The following is a 20,202-nucleotide window of genomic DNA, read 5'->3' as shown; positions in this document are numbered from 1 at the left end:
CAGCTGGCTGAAAGTGCAACGAATGGTGTTTCCGTTCTCAGATCGCCACGGGCCATGGCACAAGCATGCAGTCAAACACGATGGCAGCGCCGTAGCTGAAACATACAGCGTCGCCTGGAACTGTCACGTTCCAAACTCGAGGTCGTCGTGCCTAGTGAGTCACACTTGCAGCCAAGCCTCGAAGAAACAGCAGCACGCATAGTTTTTTGGATGCAGGCGCAGCTTCACCCGACCGCGACGTAGTACTTCCTGAGGCTGTGAGCGCAGCGACAGGACGCACAGGGTTCGCCTGTCACAAATATGACGTTGATAGTACCTCCAAGAAAAGCCAGCGTCAGTGCTGTGAGCTTAGTCGCAGCCATCGTCTCGGTTTTCGTCTCTTCGACGGTAAGTGCTAGGAGATGGACCTGATTCATGGCTTATTTGCTTGCGCTTCTTGCTTACAATACACCGTATTGTTCGTTCTTCTAAATTTTTTGACGCTCCTGCAGTGCGCCCACGACTGCTGATGGGATCATTGAGAGAAAATAATTTAATACACAGGGTTGTCAGAAACACCACCAGGCAAGAAGCGTCAGCGTAATAAATGTTGCATTTGGCACCCTTTTAAACGAGTGGCAACGGCAAGACCAAACAGTAAACCACTGTAGGTGTAATAACGTATGCTATGAATGCATGCTACGTTTATAACTGCGTCTTTTGAGTTTTAACTTGGCCTATATTGGAGTCCAGAAACCACGATCAAAGAATGACGTTTCAGCATGCGAATATAAACTAGGCAAAGGTATTGAAGTGTGCCAGTTAATCAAAGAGGCCCTGCTACACTTTTTAAGCACGGTCAGAAAACGCCAAATTTTCTGGCGCAGTACGTGGCCAGAAACTTAGCACAAAATCTGAAAAGAATTTCCAAATAGCCTTCTCTTCTCCCCACAAATAATGGAAGAAGCTAAAACATCACTTGTCAAAGCTGTTGTATCAGCCATTCGCTGATCATGACGGGGATCATCTCTGCGGCGGGCCGTGACTTGCGTGCGTGATCACACTGGAAAAGCCGCGTACTTCAAAGAAAAAAAGCTCAAAGCCATGAGCAGTGCTTGACGTATTTTCTTCGCCTATGCCATTCCTCCCAGTTTAGCTTCCACTGCTTCGGTCGAGACGAGTCAAGAGAGAATGCGATTGCAGCGTGCTACGAACCTTTGTAACTCCGCTAGTGCTGAACGTATTCTTAAAGCACTAGTGGTGGTGAATTCATGAAGCAATGAACTCATTTTAGTGAATCTATTCTCTGGCTACTTAGAAAAGTGTTGCAAGACCTTTTTTGGTCGATGATGAGTAGGAATGAATTATTCTTCTTCGAAACAGTATCGCTGCGCTATACTCCCACTGCTACACGAAATGCAGAGTGTTCTCTATCCAGGAACCTTATAGGCTTCATTGCCTTCTTTTCCGTGATGATCTGATTTTTACCAAAACGAGGAGCACTCGCGGCTGCCCATACGAGACTACCACTCTTCCCCCCCCCCCCCCGAAAAAAAAGGAATGGGTTGATAAAAATTTCTAATAATAGTGGAGTAGACAGCTTATGTACGCGCTTCTGCAAAAGCAAGCTGCACATATTCAGTTCACAGTATTTTTTATTATATAAAATCATGCTCTTAGTCGTAACCCAGTTCAAAACAACCCATAAAAAGGGACGTTATGCTCAGAAGAACAAGCCAATTCACAATCTTTGTTCAGAGAGAGAGAGAGAAACAACTTTTATTGAAACGGCAAGTGTTAGAGGAGTTGACTCCCCTCCCTTAGATGGCAGCTAGGAGTCCTTGGGCCCTAGCGGCATCTTCGGCTTGCCTGATGACCTGTAGTTGGTCCTCGATGCTTGAGCTTAGCAGCGCGGTCTCCCACTGCTCCGTATTCATGTATGTGTTTGGCCCCTTCACGATGTTGGGGCAAGCCCAAATAATGTGTTTGAGGTCCGCCCGCTGATTGCAGTGTTTACATCTGTCTGAGTAGAGGTCCGGGTAACAATGATTATAAGCGATTGGGTTTGGGAACGTGTTTGTTTGTAATAGGCGCCACGCTGTCGCCTGCTGCTTATTTAATGAGGAGTGTGGTGGCGGGTAATGCTGCCTCCCTAATCTGTAGTGCTTGGTAATTTCGTTGTAACTGAACATGCGGTCTCTCTCCACACGCGGGCTCCGCGTCATTCCTGCCCCTGCTCGGCTCGCTAACTCTCGAGCTAGGGTGTGTGCGGTTTCATTGCCCGGGAGGGAGGAGTGGGCGGGCGTCCATATAACATAAACGTCGCGCTCTCCGCGAAAGTTATTTAAGATTCTTAACGCCTCTTTCGAGACCCTTCCGTTAGCGAAGTTATGAATCGCGGTTTTAGAATCACTGATTACGACGCTGGCCCTTGTGAACGCAAGCGTCAGCGCTATGGCCGTTTCTTCAGCGATTTCCGCATTTCCTGTTTTAATGGTGCCGCTAGCAAGCAGGTGGCCCGCTTGATTTGAAGCGACTATTGCCATGTGTCGACCGTCTGTATATTCGGCTGCATCTACATATACCACGTCCGCGTCATGTTGAAACTTCTTGTGCAGTGCTCTCGCTCTTGCATTCCTCCGCTCCCGGTGATGTTCGGGGTGCATGTTTCTGGGTAACGGAGGTATTATGATGCGCTCTCTGGTTTCTTTTGGGATATCGTATTTATTGCCGCTTTGGCCAGCGTACGTTATTGCAAGTTTGTGCAGGATGTGTCTTCCCGTGTTGCTTTGCGCGAGTCGTTCATATTGCGCTATCATATGAGCCTCAATAAGTTCGTCTAGCGTGTTATGCATTCCTAACGCTTCGAACTTTTCGTTAGACGTGGTGATCGGTAATCCGAAAGCTTGCTTATATGCTTTTTTAATTATGCATTCTATCTTTTGTTTTTCCGCCACTTGCAACTTGAGGTATGGGGTCACATACACTATGCGGCTGACGACGAAGGCTTGGATGAGCTGCACTAAGTTGTGTTCTTTCACGCCGTAGTTTTTGTTGGCGATTCTTCGAATCATTCGAATGGTTTGTTGGGTGTTGTTATCCAGGAACTTTATTGCTTCCCCGTTATGTCCGTTCTCGGATATTCGGAGTCCCAGAACTCTTATGTGTTGTACCTGAGGTATTGGGTAACCTCCTGCTAAGATTGTGATGTTGTGTCGTTCGTGAATGCGCTTGCGACCTCTGCTTGTAGGTCTGTAGAGTAATAACTCCGATTTTTGAGGAGAGCATTTTAGGCCATTGTTCTCCACGTATCGCTCTACCGTATTTACTGCTTGTTGTAAAATCTCTTCTATGTGACCGTCGCTCCCGCCCGTCACCCATAGGGTGATGTCATCCGCATAGATACTGTGCTGAAGCCCTTCGACGCGTTCCAGCTCTGAGGGTAAACCAAGCATCGCCACGTTGAATAGGAAAGGGGAAAGCACCGAACCTTGTGGTGTTCCCTTGTTGCCTAGAACGAATTCTTCGGATTCCGCTTCCCCGGCCATGATTGTAGCTTTACGGTTGGTGAGAAAATCTTTTGTGTAATCGTACACTCTCCGACCTACGTGTAGGTTTTGCAAGTTGCGCAATATGGCCTCGTGGGTGACGTTATCAAATGCCTTCTGCAGGTCAAGGCCCAGAATGGCTTTTGTATCCAGGGTGTGCGTTTCGGCGTCTATGATTTGATTCTTTAGCTGCAACATGACGTCTTGCGTCGAGAGTCTTGGTCGAAAGCCGATCATGGTGTGTGGGTATAGCTCGTTGTCGTCCATGTATCTGACGAGACGCGTTAAAATTACTTTTTCCATGAGCTTTCCAATGCAGGACGTCAATGAAATGGGCCTGAGATTTCCGATGAGCGGCTTTTTGCCCGGCTTGGGTATTAATATGATTTTGGCGGTTTTCCATTGCTGGGGTATGGCGCCCTTCTCCCAGCATTCGTTTATGTACTTTGTGAGAGCAGTGACGGATTCGTCATCTAAGTAGCGAAGTGTTTTATTTGTAATACCGTCGGGACCCGGGGCGGACTTGGGATTGAGTCGTCCGAGTTCGTATCGAATCTCTGCCTCTGTTATGGAGGCGTCGAGGTCGACGTTATCCTTCCCTTCGTACTCTGGGAGTCGCGCCTTTGTGGCATCTCCTACGTATGTCTGGCGTAGCTCGCGTAAGAGCTCTGCTTCTGTACCTGCGTAGCTGTGTAGTATCTGTTGCAGGTTTTGTCTTTGTGTTGTTTTCGTGCCTTCTGGATCAAGGAGGCCTCGGAGAATGTTCCAAGTTTTGGACATTCCGAACTGCCTGTTCATTAAAGTGCACATGCCTGCCCACTGCTGCTGGGACAGCCTATTTGCGTAGTCTTCTATGTCTCTGTCGAGCGCGACGATTCTCTTTCTTAGACGCCGGTTGTGCTTTTGACCTTTCCAGCGCTCTTGCAGGCTGCGTTTTGCCTCCCACATGTGTAAGAGCTTGCTGTCCATTTCTTCCATTCCTGCCTCTTCGGGAACATGTTTGGTGGCTTTCTGCACGCTACGCTGGAGTGTGTCTGTCCACTTCTGTATATCTTCGATGGTCTCTATAGCATCGTCCTCTCTTATCTTACGAAAGGTGTCTCACTCGGTTAACATTATTTTTCTACCTTTCTTTTTACGCGGACCTGCTTGTAAAATTGTGCATACAATGTAGTGATCGCTGCCTAGATTTACGTTAGTGTTGGTCCAATGAGGGTTGGATATATTCTTTATGAATGTAAGGTCCGGAGTGGTGTCTCTACTGACGCTGTTCCCCATTCTGGTAGGGTCTTGTGGGTTAGTTATTAGCGTGAGCTCCTCGTGCTGCGCGTTGTTCCACAGGTTGCGGCCTTTAACGTTTTCGATGCTGTAACCCCAGGCGGCGTGTGGTGCGTTAAAGTCGCCCACGACGATCAGTGCTTGTCTGCCCGCTACGTTTAGCACTTTGCGGAAAAGCGAGCCAAACTTTACCTTTTGTCGTGGTGGACTGTACACGTTCAGCACAAGCAAGCTTCCCTCCTTTTTTCGAGACGGGAGAATTTCTAGTAGGACGTGGTCTATGTTGCGTACGCCAGTATCGTGTTCTACAGCCGTTATATTACGATGTATCAGTGTGGTTACTGTTGCTTTTTCAGCTAAAGTGCTATATGATTTGTATCCTGATAATTTTGCGGTCCCCCCAGTTTCCTGGAGGGCGATTACATCTGGTGCTTGCTTGGTTTTTACGAATTGCTGCAGGTTACCCCGCTTACGACGAAACCCACGACAATTCCACTGCCAAATCGTGTATTCATTAGGCGGCGCCATGTTGGCTACTCGAGTTTTCTATGCAGCTGTTCTCAGCCGCAGGTGGTCTGCTGTACGGCTTGCTCTTGACCGGCCTCGCTCCTGCGGGTCGGGCGTCTTTCGAGACGTTTTCCAGCTGCCCTACCCTACCCTCGAGGGTGTCGAACCTCTGAGACATTTCATCTCGCATCTGCGTTATCTGCTGTTGTAGGTCCGCGCGCATCTGCATGAATTGCTGCTGTAAACCTACGAACATTTCCTGAAACATGCCTTTTACTTCTCCGAGTGTAGAGTCGCTTTGCTCATCGGCGTTTTCCTTTGCCCTTCGTTTATGCGGTGGCGTTTCTCCACTCATCGACGCGGGAACGGGCGTCGCCGGAGCTCGAAGAGGTGTCGACGCCCTAATGGGTGTTGGCGTGGTATGGGTCATCTCTGAGTGTTTTGGGTTCTTAAGCTTAGCGTTTTCTACTTTAAGCATTTTTACCTCTTCCCTTAGCGTCGCGTTTTCTCGCTTTATTTGCTCTAACAACTGTCTGATCTGTGTTATTTCCTGTTCTAAGGCGGACCCCGCGCGTGTAGGTGTAACAGCAGTGCCAGAGACCGCGTCTGCAAAGCTCACCTGTGCCTGAGTTTCTACCGCTCCTCGGCTGGATTGCAATCTTGACGTTGCCCTGGATCTCGATCGGGTTCTCGATCGGGTTCTCGAACGGGTTCTGGACCGGGTCCTCGACCTTGGTCTGCGACCGGGCTGCTTCCGACTGTCCCCCTCGTATGGTCCCGGGGGTGAGCCTTCTGTGCGATGGCCTTCTGATCCCTGGGTGTTCTCGCTCGTTGCTTTGCCAGCTCGTTTGTTGTAGTCGTTGATGCCGTATGGTGTTTCAGCCTCCGCTTCTTCTCTTCTTCGTCGCTCCCAGCGTCTTCGCCGGACCAAATACGGTATCTTGTACTTTGCCTTGCAGCGTCTGTCTCCCGTAAAGTGAGCTTGCCCGCATAGCTGACATCTTGCTTCACACTGGTGTTCTTGCGGCGGGTTGGCCACGCCGCATCCTCTGCATATTTGTTCAGTTAATAATTTTTCCTAAATTTCTCTGCGCAACACAGGTGCTAGTGATTACAAGAACGTGGCTGATCCCCCATTCTGAGAATCGGTATATCACGAAAGCAAGACGTGTCTTCAAAGAAGTAATTGAGCGTTTATTGTGCATTCTTTGAGCAACAGCGACAAATGGCCACCTAAAGCAGAAAGCACGCACGGAATTAGCGTGCATAGGATGATTCAATGACTTATTGATGTGTGGAGTTTAACGTACCAAAACCTTCATATGATTATAAGAGACGACGTAGTGGAAGACTCCGAGAACTTGAACCACCTGGGTTTTTTTTTAACGTGCACCAAAATCTGAGCACACGGGCCTGAAATATTTTTGTCTCCTTCGAAAATGCACCCGCCGAAGCCGGAATTCATTCCCGCGACCTCTGGGTCAGTAGCAGAGTACCTTAGCTACTAGAACACTCGACCGAGGCCATACATAGGACGAGCCTGTAATAGGAACAGTCACAGCTCGACACCTTAAGCACGCTGCTAAAAAAGAAAGACGCATGAAACGAGCGCACATGTGTACACAGGACAAGTTCATCAACTGTCAATATTCTTGCTTCATGGTATTTCAGCAGCACTCTCCTTTTGTAAACGCGGCCACGACAGCGAGTTAAATGACCTTCGTCTTCTCCCTAATTACGAGTCTGATAAGTCAGCGCGCGAAGGGATCACGCTCCGCGGAGGCGGCGCTCTGTTGAGGCGACGACTTTTAGAACGCGCCCAACGGGAGCCCGTCGCACCATCTCGCTACTGATAATGAAAACAGGCTAAAGTTTCAGGGCTGTAGGGACCACAAAACGATGTATGCTGTATACTAAAGGCTTGCCGTTAGCGTGCTCGGCGATGTACGCCCTATATGGCATAGCACTTGGCGCTGCGAATTGAGATACGGCCAGTTCGACGCCGCACGGCGGCATCTTTCCTTCCCCGTTTTGAATGCGAAGCATTTCTTAGCGAACTTCGGCGACTTTGAGCGTATCTATCTATCTATCTATCTATCTATCTATCTATCTATCTATCTATCTATCTATCTATCTATCTATCTATCTATCTATCTATCTATCTATCTATCTATCTATCTATCTATCTATCTATCTATCTATCTATCTATCTATCTATCTATCTATCTATCTATCTATCTATCTATCTATCTATTTATCTATCTATCTATCTATCTATCTGTCTGTCTGTCTGTCTGTCTATCTGTCTATCTAAATACGACACTTAGCTCTCCTGGCCGTTTCGATAATGGTATTGATACCGAACTTGGTATGCCATAACATGACTGCGTGAAGAATATATTCGACTAGTAATAACGTGAAAATCATGAAGTATGTCATGAATGTCATGACTTACATTTCATGGTCCTGCAGCTCTTGTGGTGGTTTCGTTCACATGGAATGTTGCAAAACTGGTATGGCATGGCATGATTGCATGGTTACCACAAGTGACAGACAGACACTAACATGAAAATAACGACACGCGTGCCATGTAACAACGTGACTACATTCCATGCTCATGATGCGCTCGCGGCCATTTCGCTAGTCTCACGTATATCAAATTTGGTATTATGATACGTGAATGGATGACGAAGGTATGTGACTGGTGCAAACATGATAATCATGAAATGCGTGTCATTTGAGAACATCACTACATGCTACAATGAAGGCGCCAATACATTTCGACATGACGCGGTGCGCGTGTTCGCCGGCGTTCATTTCGTCGAGTCAGGCCGGCATTGCGTTGCCTTGACGCATGTGCGTTGCAGCACGTCTGTCATCCCTCTGTCACGAAAAAAGGGAGACTAAGTGTTATCTGGGTAACGCATAGGCGCGAAATTCAGCATGTCGCATTTCGCGCCTGTTGGCGTTGGGCAGCGCCGACGCACGCTGGTCGCACCTGGCGTCAAATTATAAGTGCTCGCGTTTCGCTAACATAACGTCGCTGTTCCCAGCATGTGCGTGCGTCAACGCTGCATTGGAGTATAGGCACCCGGCATTGCCGTTTACGAGATCTAACAGTAGCGCGAGAGCACACAGCCTAGCGAGTAGGCACAGCAAAACCGAGTCTTTCAATGCGTAGCCTAGCGAGTAGACGCAGCAAAACCAGACTTTCACGTGTATAGCATTTTCTTTCTTAGTTGTGAGCAGGGGGGTCACGGCTGCTTATGTAAGCGCTCAGGAAGCATCCTTTGAAAACGTGCCAAAAAGGGAATTGACACTTCAGCGTGTCACTGTGTTCAGCGAGCGTTTCATTTTCTTAGTATCCCTGGCGGTCGGTACCAACAATGCTTAAGCGGCCCTATAAGCTCTGTCACGCCCTCTGGTCCACTGTTGGGTGCCTATATTGGGTCCTTTGAAATGCGCTCGCGGCCGTTTCGCTAGCTCCTCATATTCCGAATTTGGTGTTACGTGACGTCAATATATGACAAAATATATCACTGGTGCAAACATGATAATCCTGACACGCGTGTCTTGCAAGAACATGTCAACCTACCACGCTCACAGCGTGCTCGCGGCAGTTTCGCTAGTTCCACATATACTAAATTTGGTATCACATGATGTGGATTATTACAGGTTGATTAGCTTGTTCTCTGTAGTATACAAGCTATTTACAAAGGTAATTGCTAACAGAGTAAAGAAAACATTAGAATTGAATCAACCAAACGAACAAGCAGGATTTCGAACAGGCTACTCAACAAAAGACCACATTCATAATATCAATCAGGTCATAGAGAAATGCTCAGAATATAACCAACCACTATACATAGCCTTCATAGATTACAAGAAGGCGTTTGATTCAGTAGAAATATCAGCCGTCATGCAGGCACTGTGGAATCAGGGCGTCGATGTAATCATCCTAGAAGAAATCTACAGCGGATCAACTGCTACCATAGTGCTTCATAAAGAAAGCAACAGAATACCGATCATGAAGGGTGTCAGGCAAGGGGACACAATCTTCCAATGCTATTTACCGCGTGCTTACAGGAGGTTTAGAGAAGCCTAGAATGGGAACAGTTAGGGATAAGAGGTAATGGAGAGTACCTTAGTGACCTGCGCTTCGCCGATGACATTGCATTGCTGAGTAACTCAGGGGACGAATTGCAACTCATGATTACGGAGTTAGACAAGGAGAGCAGAAAGGTGGGTCTTAAAAGGAATCTGCAGAAAACGAAAGTAATGTAAAACAACCTCGGAAAAGAGCAGCACTTCGAGATAGGTAATAGTGCACTTCAAGTTGTAAAAGACTATGTCTACTTAGGGCAGGCAATAACCGCGGAGCCGAACCACGAGGTTGAAGTAACTAGAAGAATAAGAATGGGGTGGAGCTCATTTGGCGAGCATTCTCAAATTATGACAGGTAGATTGCCACTATCCTTCAATAGGAAGGTATATAACAGCTGTATCTTGCCGGTATTTAGGTATACCGAGCAGAAACCTGAAGACTTACAAAGAGGGTTCAGCTTAAATTGAGGACGACGCAACGAGCAATGGAAAGAAAAATGGTAGGTGTAACCTTAAAAGACAAGAAGAGAGCAGAGTGGATTAGGGAACAAACGAGGGTTAAGGATATCATAGCTGAAATCAAGAAGAAGAAATGGACATGGGCAGGGCATATAGCGCGTAGACAGGATAACCGCTGGTCGTTAAGGGTAACTAACTGGATTCCCAGAGAAGGCAAGAGGGTTAGGGGGAGACAGAAGGTTAGGTGGGCAGATGAGATTAAGAAGTTTGCAGGTATAAATTGGCAGCAGCAAGCACAGGACCGGGTTAGCTGGCGGAACATGAGAGAGGTCTTTATCCTGCAATGGACGTAGTAAGGCTGATGGTGATGATGATGATGATGATGTAGATAGATGACGAAGGTAAACGACACATTCAAACAAGATAATAATGACGCGGAAGTCATGTACGGCACAATTTACCGCCACTTCGAAACGTTGTGCTGATTTTAAAGTGACATATCAACATTTCTCATTCGTTCTTCGCATGTCACCGATTCTTAGTGTACGTAGGATCTGCCATTTTTTTTCTCTTTGCAATCTGTTAGTATACATTTCAGGGCGTCATATTCATGACGTAAAATGTAATAGAAGCCGTGGTGGACCCCGCCATAAAACCCTTCCGTGTTGAAAATGCACCTAGTATACTGAACATGTAATGTTTCCTTTGCGATGTTCAGGAAAATAAGGCAGTTTAGCTTTTTGATGAAAAGATCAGCAAAGAGATGGCACGTGTCCGCTCTACTTTCTAAATCTATCTATCTATCTATCTATCTATCTATCTATCTATCTATCTATCTATCTATCTATCTATCTATCTATCTATCTATCTATCTATCTATCTATCTATCTATCTATCTATCTATCTATCTATCCGCCTATACTTTCAGCTCACCTGGCTGTTTCAATAAAGGTATTGATACCAAAATTGGTATGACGTAACATGACTGTATGACGAGCATAAGTAAGTAGTCACAACACAAAAATCATGACTTGTATGTCTTGAATGTCGTGATTTACAAGTCTTGTTCTTGCTATTCTCTGGTGGTTTCGTTCACATGACATGTTGCAAAACTGGTACGGTATAACATGACTCCTTGATGGTCGCTTCGCTAGCTTCGCACACACCAAGTTTGTTATCACGGGACGTGAATAGATGACGAAGTTATACGACTGGTGAAAACATAATAATCGTGAGATCGTGTCGTGCAACAACATGACTACATGCCACGCTCAAGATGCGCTTGCGGCCGCTTTGCTAGCATCACATATACCAAATTTGGTGTTACGTAACACGCACGAATGACGAAGGCAAATGGCATGTCCAAACATGAAAATCATGACATGCATGTCATGTAAGGCTACATGCTACGATCATAGTGCACTCGTGGTAGTTTTGGTAGCTTCACATATATCAACTTTGGTGTTATGTGACGTCCATAAATGACGAAGGTATATGACTGGTGCAAACATGATAATCATGACATGCGTATGATGTAAGAACATGACAACATACCACGCTCATGGTGTGCTTGTGCCCGTTTCGCTAGCTTCACATGAACCAAATTTGGTATTACGTGACGTGAATGAACGACAAAAGTAAATGACACGTCTCAACATGACAATCATGCCTTGAGTGTAATGTAAAACATGACTACATACCGCACCCATAGCGCGCTCGCGGCCGTTTCGCTAGCTTCACATATTCTAAATTTGGTATCAGGTGACGTGAATAAAGAACGAAACTAACACGTGAAAATATGGTAAGCACTATATGCGTGGCATGTAAAACATGATTACTCGCTACACTCATAGCATGCTCGCGGGCGTTTCGCTAGCTCCAACTGTACGAAGTTTGGTATCACGTGACGTGAATAGACGACGAAGTTAAATGACACGTCCAGACATGATAATCATGACGTGGAAGTCATGCAGGCCATAATTTACACACTTTTTGTAACGTTGTGCTGATTTTAAATTGACATATCAACCTTTCTTATTCGTGCTTCGCATATCATAGGTTTCTACTGTACGGGGAATCTGCCAATTTTTAACCATGATGAGTCAAAGTATTCTTGTATTATATTTCACGCCGCTTGAAGACTGTTCAAAATGGTTCAACTTTGTCTTTTTTTTCCACAGTCCTTGCAATGCCCTATACGTCCGCCCTCTGCTTAAAAATAATTTTGCAGTCACGACTTTCCAACACGCATTTCACTTTAACAAAACAAGTGCTCTGGCTTGTTATTGAAACACTCTCGCTGAAGATATTGCAGAATCACATTAGGCGAGAACAAGAGGAAGAAGCACTTGAAGAGGATGGGCGTTGCACCTGTACAACGCCCGTCTTGTTCATTTGCGTCTCTGTCTTCTGCTCCTATAATGGAGCGCAACAATAGTTTGAGTGAACTTCACTGTGTTGCATCGAAACAATGGACGGATAAAAAGGAAAGTCGCAACGTCTGATCTCTATAGCTTACGAGGCCCCTAGAATTAGTTTATCTAAGAAGCAGAAGTGATTAACATCAGTAATAGCATCTTTGCGGTTGGTCTGCGGTAAAAAAAAAAATATGGCCCCGTAACTGCATGTGTCCCTGCAAATGTCGTCGAAAGACAATAGTCTTACGTCTGGAGAGAGTGAACAAAACGTTTATTTGATATTCTGCGTGAGAAAATCAGTGAATTGTACTCTGGAGGCGCTGCGTTAAACAGTCTCGATCCGTGCAGTGAAGGCGAAAAAGCGCATCGAGGTACATCAGACACGAGTGCTATCTAACAAAATGAAGTAAGGCGTGCGGTCGCCCGTCTCCGAGGCGATAAGGTGTGGAACTCAAGGCGACCGGCAGGTGCCACCACCGTGTCGTGTTAGCAAAGCGTTGGAAACACTTGCCTTTTTGAGCATCGCATTGCAATGTCGGCGCAGGGTGGTAGACGCTACAGTCCTTGGAGTTACTTTTGTTTGCCTTCTCTAGTATAAAGACACACATACAAAATATTGTCTTGTTGTAATGATGCCTCACATATGTGCAATAATTGCTTTTTAATTGTGAATGGCGCAAGTACGAACTTGAGCAATATGTGTGGACGCAGCGGATGGGGTTTGCCGTCTGGGGCATGATTTGGCGCCGTCTTTGGGGTATGATTACGGTGGACAAACAGACAAGTGTACAGACTGACTGACAGACAGACAGACAGACAGACAGACAGACAAAAATTTTTGCTCCGAAGTACGCCAAGGAAGGCTATCGTCTTTAAAAATGCTGGTTTCCCAGGATGCCCGACAAGAGATCGCCGTGACAACCCTGCTTATGCCGAACGGCCGTTCTCTGCCTTTGTGCATGTGGTACTACCCAGACTTCAAACCACTGCCGCAAGGTCCGGACGCTGCGGTGAGTATTTCAGCAGTCTCTTTGTTTGCCATTGCAAATTAATATTGTCGTTAGTTATTTTCTACGTTAACTGTGGCGGTTTGGTCATAAAATAGTGTCACGTGGTAATTACGTTGACGAAGGCAGCAGTCAGCGTGTTTACCGTGAAACTTTTTATTCGGGCAGGCTTGTGGCCGGCAAGCGGAAACTAAGACTGCGGCAAGCATTGCGCGCTGCACATTGATATCGATGTACCGGGCGTCAGATGTCAATAAAATGATAAATGGTCAAGAGCATCGACATTTGTACTTGTATCATTGAAGATTCCGACGTTATGGTAAACATTAAAGGTAGTTCCATAACTTACTCAAGCGTTCGCATTGCGCAAGGGATCTCATGGGAACGTTCAAACATTACTTACAATTTTTTCGGTCATTTGAGTATGCTTGACGCAAGACAGCAATTACAATGTAATGAGGCGATAACATGGAAATAGAAATAAAGCAGCATGACTAGGTGACAGGGCGTGGAGCGTAATGATACCTGACGCTGTCGCTGAATCTGTGAATGAAGTCAAGTCGAATATAAGCAAGACAAGTGGACAGCTAGTTGAAGTAGTTGACGATATGAATAACAGAATGAGGAGGAACAACCTTATCATCAAAGGCCTTCCTGAGCGTGATCACGAAGGATACACAGAGACAGAGCAAATCGTCAGGGATTTATTCACTGACCACCTTAAGATTACAGCCGGAGATATCGAAAGGGCACACCGCTTTGGCCAACGTCGTCCCGGCTTTCACCGTCCAATTATTGTCAAGTTTCTCAACTTTAAATCTAAAATAGATGCCCTGCGCAACTCGTACAAGCTTAAAAACCTGGAGACACCAAAAGTTTGGCTCGAAGAAGATTTCTCGCCGAGTGTTCAATTCGCAAGAAAAAAACTTCGGGACTTCGCCAAGAGCAACCGCACTGACAACGCCCGCTTTTCAGTGCGTTTTAACAAACTTCACCTACAAGGCAAGGTTTACCAGTTTGACCCAGCCAGTGGCTCGGTGGTTCAGGCGTCCTCAGATCCCGAACGATCTGCTAAATGATGTTTAGCGTCACATAATCAGCGCCCTTCACCTATTGACTCATTTTCGATGCTTTTGGCTAACTTCCGTAGCCTATACCATAAGACTGACATCTTAAAAGCCATCATGCACACGTGCTCTGCAGAAATCATTATCGGTACCGAAACGTGGCTGTCTGAGGACGTCACAAGCAGCGAACTTTCGTTACCATCGTCATTCGTCATCTTCCGCAAAGATAGAACCGGCTCCCGAGGTGGTGGTGTGGTTGTTGCGATAAACGAATTATACCACCCCTCTCCAATTTCAGTGGACTCACCTCTCGAAATAGTCTGGGCATCATGTCACATTGTTCATGTTGCTTGCGTCATTGGCGCTTGTTATCGACCCCCCGACAGCGATTCAGAGTTTTCAGAACTTCTTGGTGATGCCATTGAACAAGTTACACAGAAATTTCCTAATTCACTTTTATTCTTAGGTGGTGACTTTAATTATCCAGAATTAGATTGGTCCACTCTGTCTGCCCTTCATGTCAATAATCGATCTGAATGTATTCGATTTCTTCAGCTGCTCCTTTATCACAATTTAACACAACTTGTACATAAGCCTACGCGGAAGGATCGAATTTTAGACTTGGTCCTAACTAACAGCCCCGAAATCTGTAGCACACGCGTGCTAGAAGAAATCAGTGATCACAGGGTTGTCCATTGCTTGGTTTCACTTCCTACTGCAAGGAAATCAAAAATTAAAAAACAGTTGCTGAACTATGCGCGTACCGACATCACAAAAATGAGCAGTATGCTACACACTTTCGCAGCGGAATTTTACGAATACTTTGACGACCGCTCAACTAATGAAAACTGGTGTTTGTTCCGGGATAAACTTAAAGAAATTGAAGCTACCTGTGTTCCTAAACTAACAATAAGTTCTAGATCAGATGATCCATGGTTCACGCGAGACGTAAAACGCGCCCTGAACAAGAAGAAAAGGGTTTACAGAAAAGCAAGTCGCTCGAACTGTCCCCAAGATTGGGAAGCTTACGAAAACATTTCAGCGGAAACACACAGCATCATTTTTCAAGCGAAAGATAAATTCTTTAACGAAACGCTACCTAACCTCATGAATACGGACCCTAAAAAATTTTGGAATATCGTGAACCCCAAAAGCACCCACTCAACAGCAGTATTAATGAGGGAAGACGGCAGCACCTTATCGGTAGAACACTCCGCTGAAAAATTCAACAAACACTTCACTACGGTATTCACTGACGAACTTCCACTGAATGGTTCTCTTTCACTGTCACAACTGCCCATTGAATACCCTTTTCCAGCAATCCTAATAACAGAGCACGGTGTAGCTAACGCTATCAGTCGACTTCCCCTTAAAACCAGTCCTGGCCCCGATGGCATCAGCGCCAAACTACTTAAATTAACCTGTCAACATTCAGCTAAGTTGCTTGCATTCATTTTCCAGCAATCCCTTGACTCTGGTTGTATACCAGATGACTGGAAATTGGCTAATGTGGTACCCATCTTTAAGTCCGGTAACAGCAATCACCCCAACAACTATAGGCCGATTTCACTCACGTCCATTTCGTGTAAGTTACTAGAGCACATCATACACTCCCAGGTCATGCGTCACCTCAGCCGTAACAATTTACTTCTTCAAACCCAACATGGTTTTCGAGAAAAATTATCATGTCAGACTCAACTTTTCGAACTCGTGACAGACCTGCACACAGCTCTTCATATGTCCATCTGCATCGACGCGCTTTTCATAGACTTTTCCAAGGCTTTTGATCGTGTCCCCCATAACCGGCTAATGTTAAAAATACGTCACATCAGCCTCGACCAGAAAACGACTGCATGGATACAAGAATTTCTAAACAACAGGTCTCAGTCAGTTAAACTTAACAACTACATATCTCATCCTACCCGAGTAACATCTGGTGTGCCACAAGGCAGTGTGCTGGGTCCTCTTCTCTTTTTAGTATACATTAATGACATTGCATCAAACATAAGTTCATCAATTCGTCTTTTCGCGGACGATTGCGTTGTTTATAGGAAAATAACTTGCACAGATGACGTTGCAGAACTACAACAGGATCTTACCAGGTTAGGGGAATGGTGCAGCAAATGGCAAATGGAAATTAATGTCGAAAAAACCAAGCACCTAATGTTTACTAATATCACTTCTGCATGCTATAGCTCTTATAAAATAAACGATTCGATAATAGAAAAAGTCACGTCATTTAAGTATCTGGGCGTAATACTCACTTCAGATCTAAGCTGGACTGCTCACATAGAGTATACTACTAATAAGGCTCTCAAGAAACTCGGCCTCCTTAAACGTCGCTTGCATTTCACCAATAAGGACACAAGACTGCGTGCTTGCAATTCATTGATTCGGCCATCCCTAGAATACGCTTCAATCATATGGCATCCTCACCAAATCGGTCTTACTAACATGCTCGAAATGGTACAGAATAAAGCTGCTCGGTTCATCTCATCATCCTACTCGCGTTACATAAGTGTTTCTTTACTAAAATCGGACCTTAGCCTTACCACACTTGCCATGCGCAGGCGACATACACGACTATCGTTCTTTCACTCACTTTATCACAGCAACTCATCCTTCGCCCAATCTCATATCTTTCCAGCCCCTCATACTTCATCCCGCCTCGATCATGCGCACAAGGTGGCCCCCATTTTTGCTAGGACCAAGAAGTTTCAAAATTCGCCATTATCATTATGCATAATCGAGTGGAATTCTCTTCCACCTAACATCGCCGAAATAACAGATCCTTCCATATTTAACTCCATGCTTCAGGGCTATTTGCATAGTGAAAAACATGGCTGACCTGTGTGTGATTGCCCTCGTTTTGTCTGCCGTTTTTGCTCCCGATACTTATTCAGTGTTCTTCGATGTAATTTTCTTAAGTGTTTTCATTATTATCGTACTAATGAATATGTACTCGATTAATGTTAGTGAACGTACTTGACTTGATGCTGTGATTTGATTTACTCGCTGTTTCCTTTTTATTGTTACTTTTTGGTATTCTGTTTTCTGTTCATGTTGCTCGAAATGTATGTATTCACTTAAATCCCCCCCTATGTAATGCCCAATTGGGCCTTTAGGGTATTGAAATAAATAAATAAATAAAAGTGCCGTGGTATCACTGCACCCTGCATGCGCGCCACCTTGAACTGGGCTCACTTATCTTTGCATTTTGTGTACATTGTTGTCTCGCAATCGCTACTGTTTAAAGAACGCATGGATTTGCTTTTTGGTCATGACAGCCGCATTCGCGTACATACAAATTCCAGAAGCACGTCGTATACACATACTGGGTAGTTAGGGGTCGCAACCGAAGATGGCCAATCCAGAATTCGCCATGCTGTTTGCACCAGCGTAGCTAGCTTCTGACGTCATCTCTTTAGTCTCGTAACTTTGTTACACTAAAATACGACAGAAGGCGCTGCTTTGCATTCCTGTCGCAAGATGGCTTGAACACCCGTGCTTTCCCGATGTTAGCGTTGCGTGTCAACGTACACCCAAGAACTCAAAGCTGATTTTCTATAGTGGTGGCTAGGTGTCACAATAGAAACTGGGCCGTCCAGAATCCGCCACGCTATTCGCAACGGCTAGCTAGAGTTTGACGTCGTCTGTTTATCCTCATAACTTTGTTACAAGTGAGACACAGCCGGAGGCGCGTTCACATTTCTGTCGCAAGACATATTACACGCCCTTTTTCGATGTCTGCGTCAGACCATCGCAACCCAAGCGCACAAGACCACCTTGAGTAAAGCACTTTATGGCATGACATGGGGTTCCTAAAAACACCTCGGTTCCTAACTCTAAAAGACTCCAATATTATTTAGAGCGCAACTTTATTCCGATATATTTCTTCATCAGAGCTAGTTTTACTTAGGATCAATGTGCAACAAATGTTCAATTTTTTATTTTATTTAAAAATTTTTACTTGCTGATTTCAAATTTTTACGCCCTCCGTTTTGCCCCGGAAGTTTGCAGAACATGTTCCCCCATTTTTTCCAGGACGTTCTCAACGTCATAAGCTTTAGGAGTCAGAGCAGCTGTGAAAAGCCGTATGGAATCAATTTCAAGGATAAAGTGGTTCTCATTCAGGACTCCGGCAACTGCACTCTGCGAAAAGCCATGCAAATTTACAAGGACGCTGGAGCTTACGGCATTATAATTGCGCTGGATACCAATAAGGTCGTAAGTATCATGGCACACCAAGGTATATTCGACAGGTTTGACGTACGTTACATACAACATTCATTTTTTCTCTACATACAATACTTTTTCAACTAGTTGGCGTGACGTAATATTAGGGCCGTTTAAATTTAGCGATGTGAGTGGGCACCTTCATTAGTAATAATACATGCAGGGTTTTACGACTATGAAACTAGGAGTGCTTGTTAGTTACATATTTGCTCAGCGCAAGAGTACGAGTAGTTACTGCGTAACTACAGAGGAAGAGACAAACTAGCGCTCTTTTCTGTCCTTGTCTCTTCTACCGTAGTTATGCCGTAACTACTCGTAGTCTTCGATGTGGAACTATGTTGATTACAAATCACCAATTAGCCGAAGCATCTCTTTCATCAAGTTACATTGCTAGTTACACCTTGCGGGAGCGATGTCACTTACCTTGCATAAGTGAGGTGGCGACCTTTGCGTTTGCGTTTGCAAGTAGTGGAAATGTGTATGTTGACAGTGACATATGTGGCTGGCATTATTCTCTTCTTGCAGCACCTCTGCAGTTTGAGGTGCTGTGCTGGCGTATAGGACTAGCCTTCGCGTTCGTGCCAGCAACCGCTCTACACGCTCAAAAGTGTATATTTATCTCTTTTGTCGATTGCGGTTCGATTGACCACCTGCCTTCTGCGAACCGCCTGGACATTACCGGCTCCATTCATCTAGAAGTTTATTAAAACTATCGATTCTTTGTCACTACGAGGAATAGCTACTGCAAGAACGCAAGCTTTTTTCTTATGTCCTATGCAGGAGGACATTATTGTCGAGAGTACGGCCTCGTCTGTGACGGACCTGGTGATCATAATAGCAGGAAACAGAACGGCCGCATTTCTTGAGGTATGCAATGAGGTTCTTGTGGAAAAAAGTTTTTTCCGCCGGTCCTTTCTTTGAGCTAAGCCGCCGAGGTGGCACAATGGTTGAAGTTGATGTCTTCTGGAGTCAAACCTGGAAGACGCGTGTTTGACTGCCGCCACGAGTATTGCATTTTAATTAAGGTAAGACACAAGAAGGAGGTATGCAAACTGTGCGATGCCACTGCCTGTGAAATAACCCCAGGCGAACATAACTATACGCATCCCTGCACTAGGGCGTACTAATGCGTAGGTTTTGGCAAGGTAAACCCCAGAATATTCATATTTTGTAGGCCAAAGAGATATTACTGACGGCACTGAGGACACGAAATGGGTTAGGCCACAGCATCATTTTCATATAAGTAATAACATTAATTCTTGCGTTTCAGCGTGGTTGAAACATAGCTTGAGAAGTATCAGTAAACTAAGCAGCAGGACAAAGCCATAATTTTTGTGGTAGGATCTATATCTGAACATGGTTACTCCGACTTGACAAAACCAAAATATAACAAAACTACATAGACTTTTTGCCACCTACACAGGTGGCTTTATAGGTATACACTGCAGCTAAATAAGCAGATATAGTCCAGTCCACTACTAGTAACCTTGTACCCGCGAACATCGAGTAGGGGAGTCGTAGGTAATGCGAGCCCACTTGTCGCGACGAAGGAACCAAGATTCGACGAGTTTTCTTTTCCCCCACCTTCGTTCCGCAGCCA

General features: G+C 45.3%; 1 protein-coding gene across 1 annotated transcript in view; it reads left to right on the top strand.

The window, feature by feature from the left end:
• LOC119179115 (signal peptide peptidase-like 2B) overlaps positions 1-20,202 on the top strand; it is a 47,715-nt gene continuing 27,513 nt past the window's right edge. Inside the window, exons 1-5 of the mRNA XM_075870072.1 lie at positions 1-154; positions 217-387; positions 13,186-13,302; positions 18,411-18,593; positions 19,383-19,469. Coding sequence (XP_075726187.1) covers positions 301-387; positions 13,186-13,302; positions 18,411-18,593; positions 19,383-19,469 — 474 coding nt within the window. The 5' untranslated portion in view covers positions 1-154; positions 217-300. The remainder of the gene's footprint in view (positions 155-216; positions 388-13,185; positions 13,303-18,410; positions 18,594-19,382; positions 19,470-20,202) is intronic.

Source organism: Rhipicephalus microplus, chromosome 7 (genome assembly GCF_043290135.1).
Source record: "Rhipicephalus microplus isolate Deutch F79 chromosome 7, USDA_Rmic, whole genome shotgun sequence".
Taxonomy (NCBI): Eukaryota; Metazoa; Arthropoda; class Arachnida; order Ixodida; family Ixodidae; genus Rhipicephalus; species Rhipicephalus microplus.
This window is presented reverse-complemented; position numbering and strand designations above follow the sequence as displayed.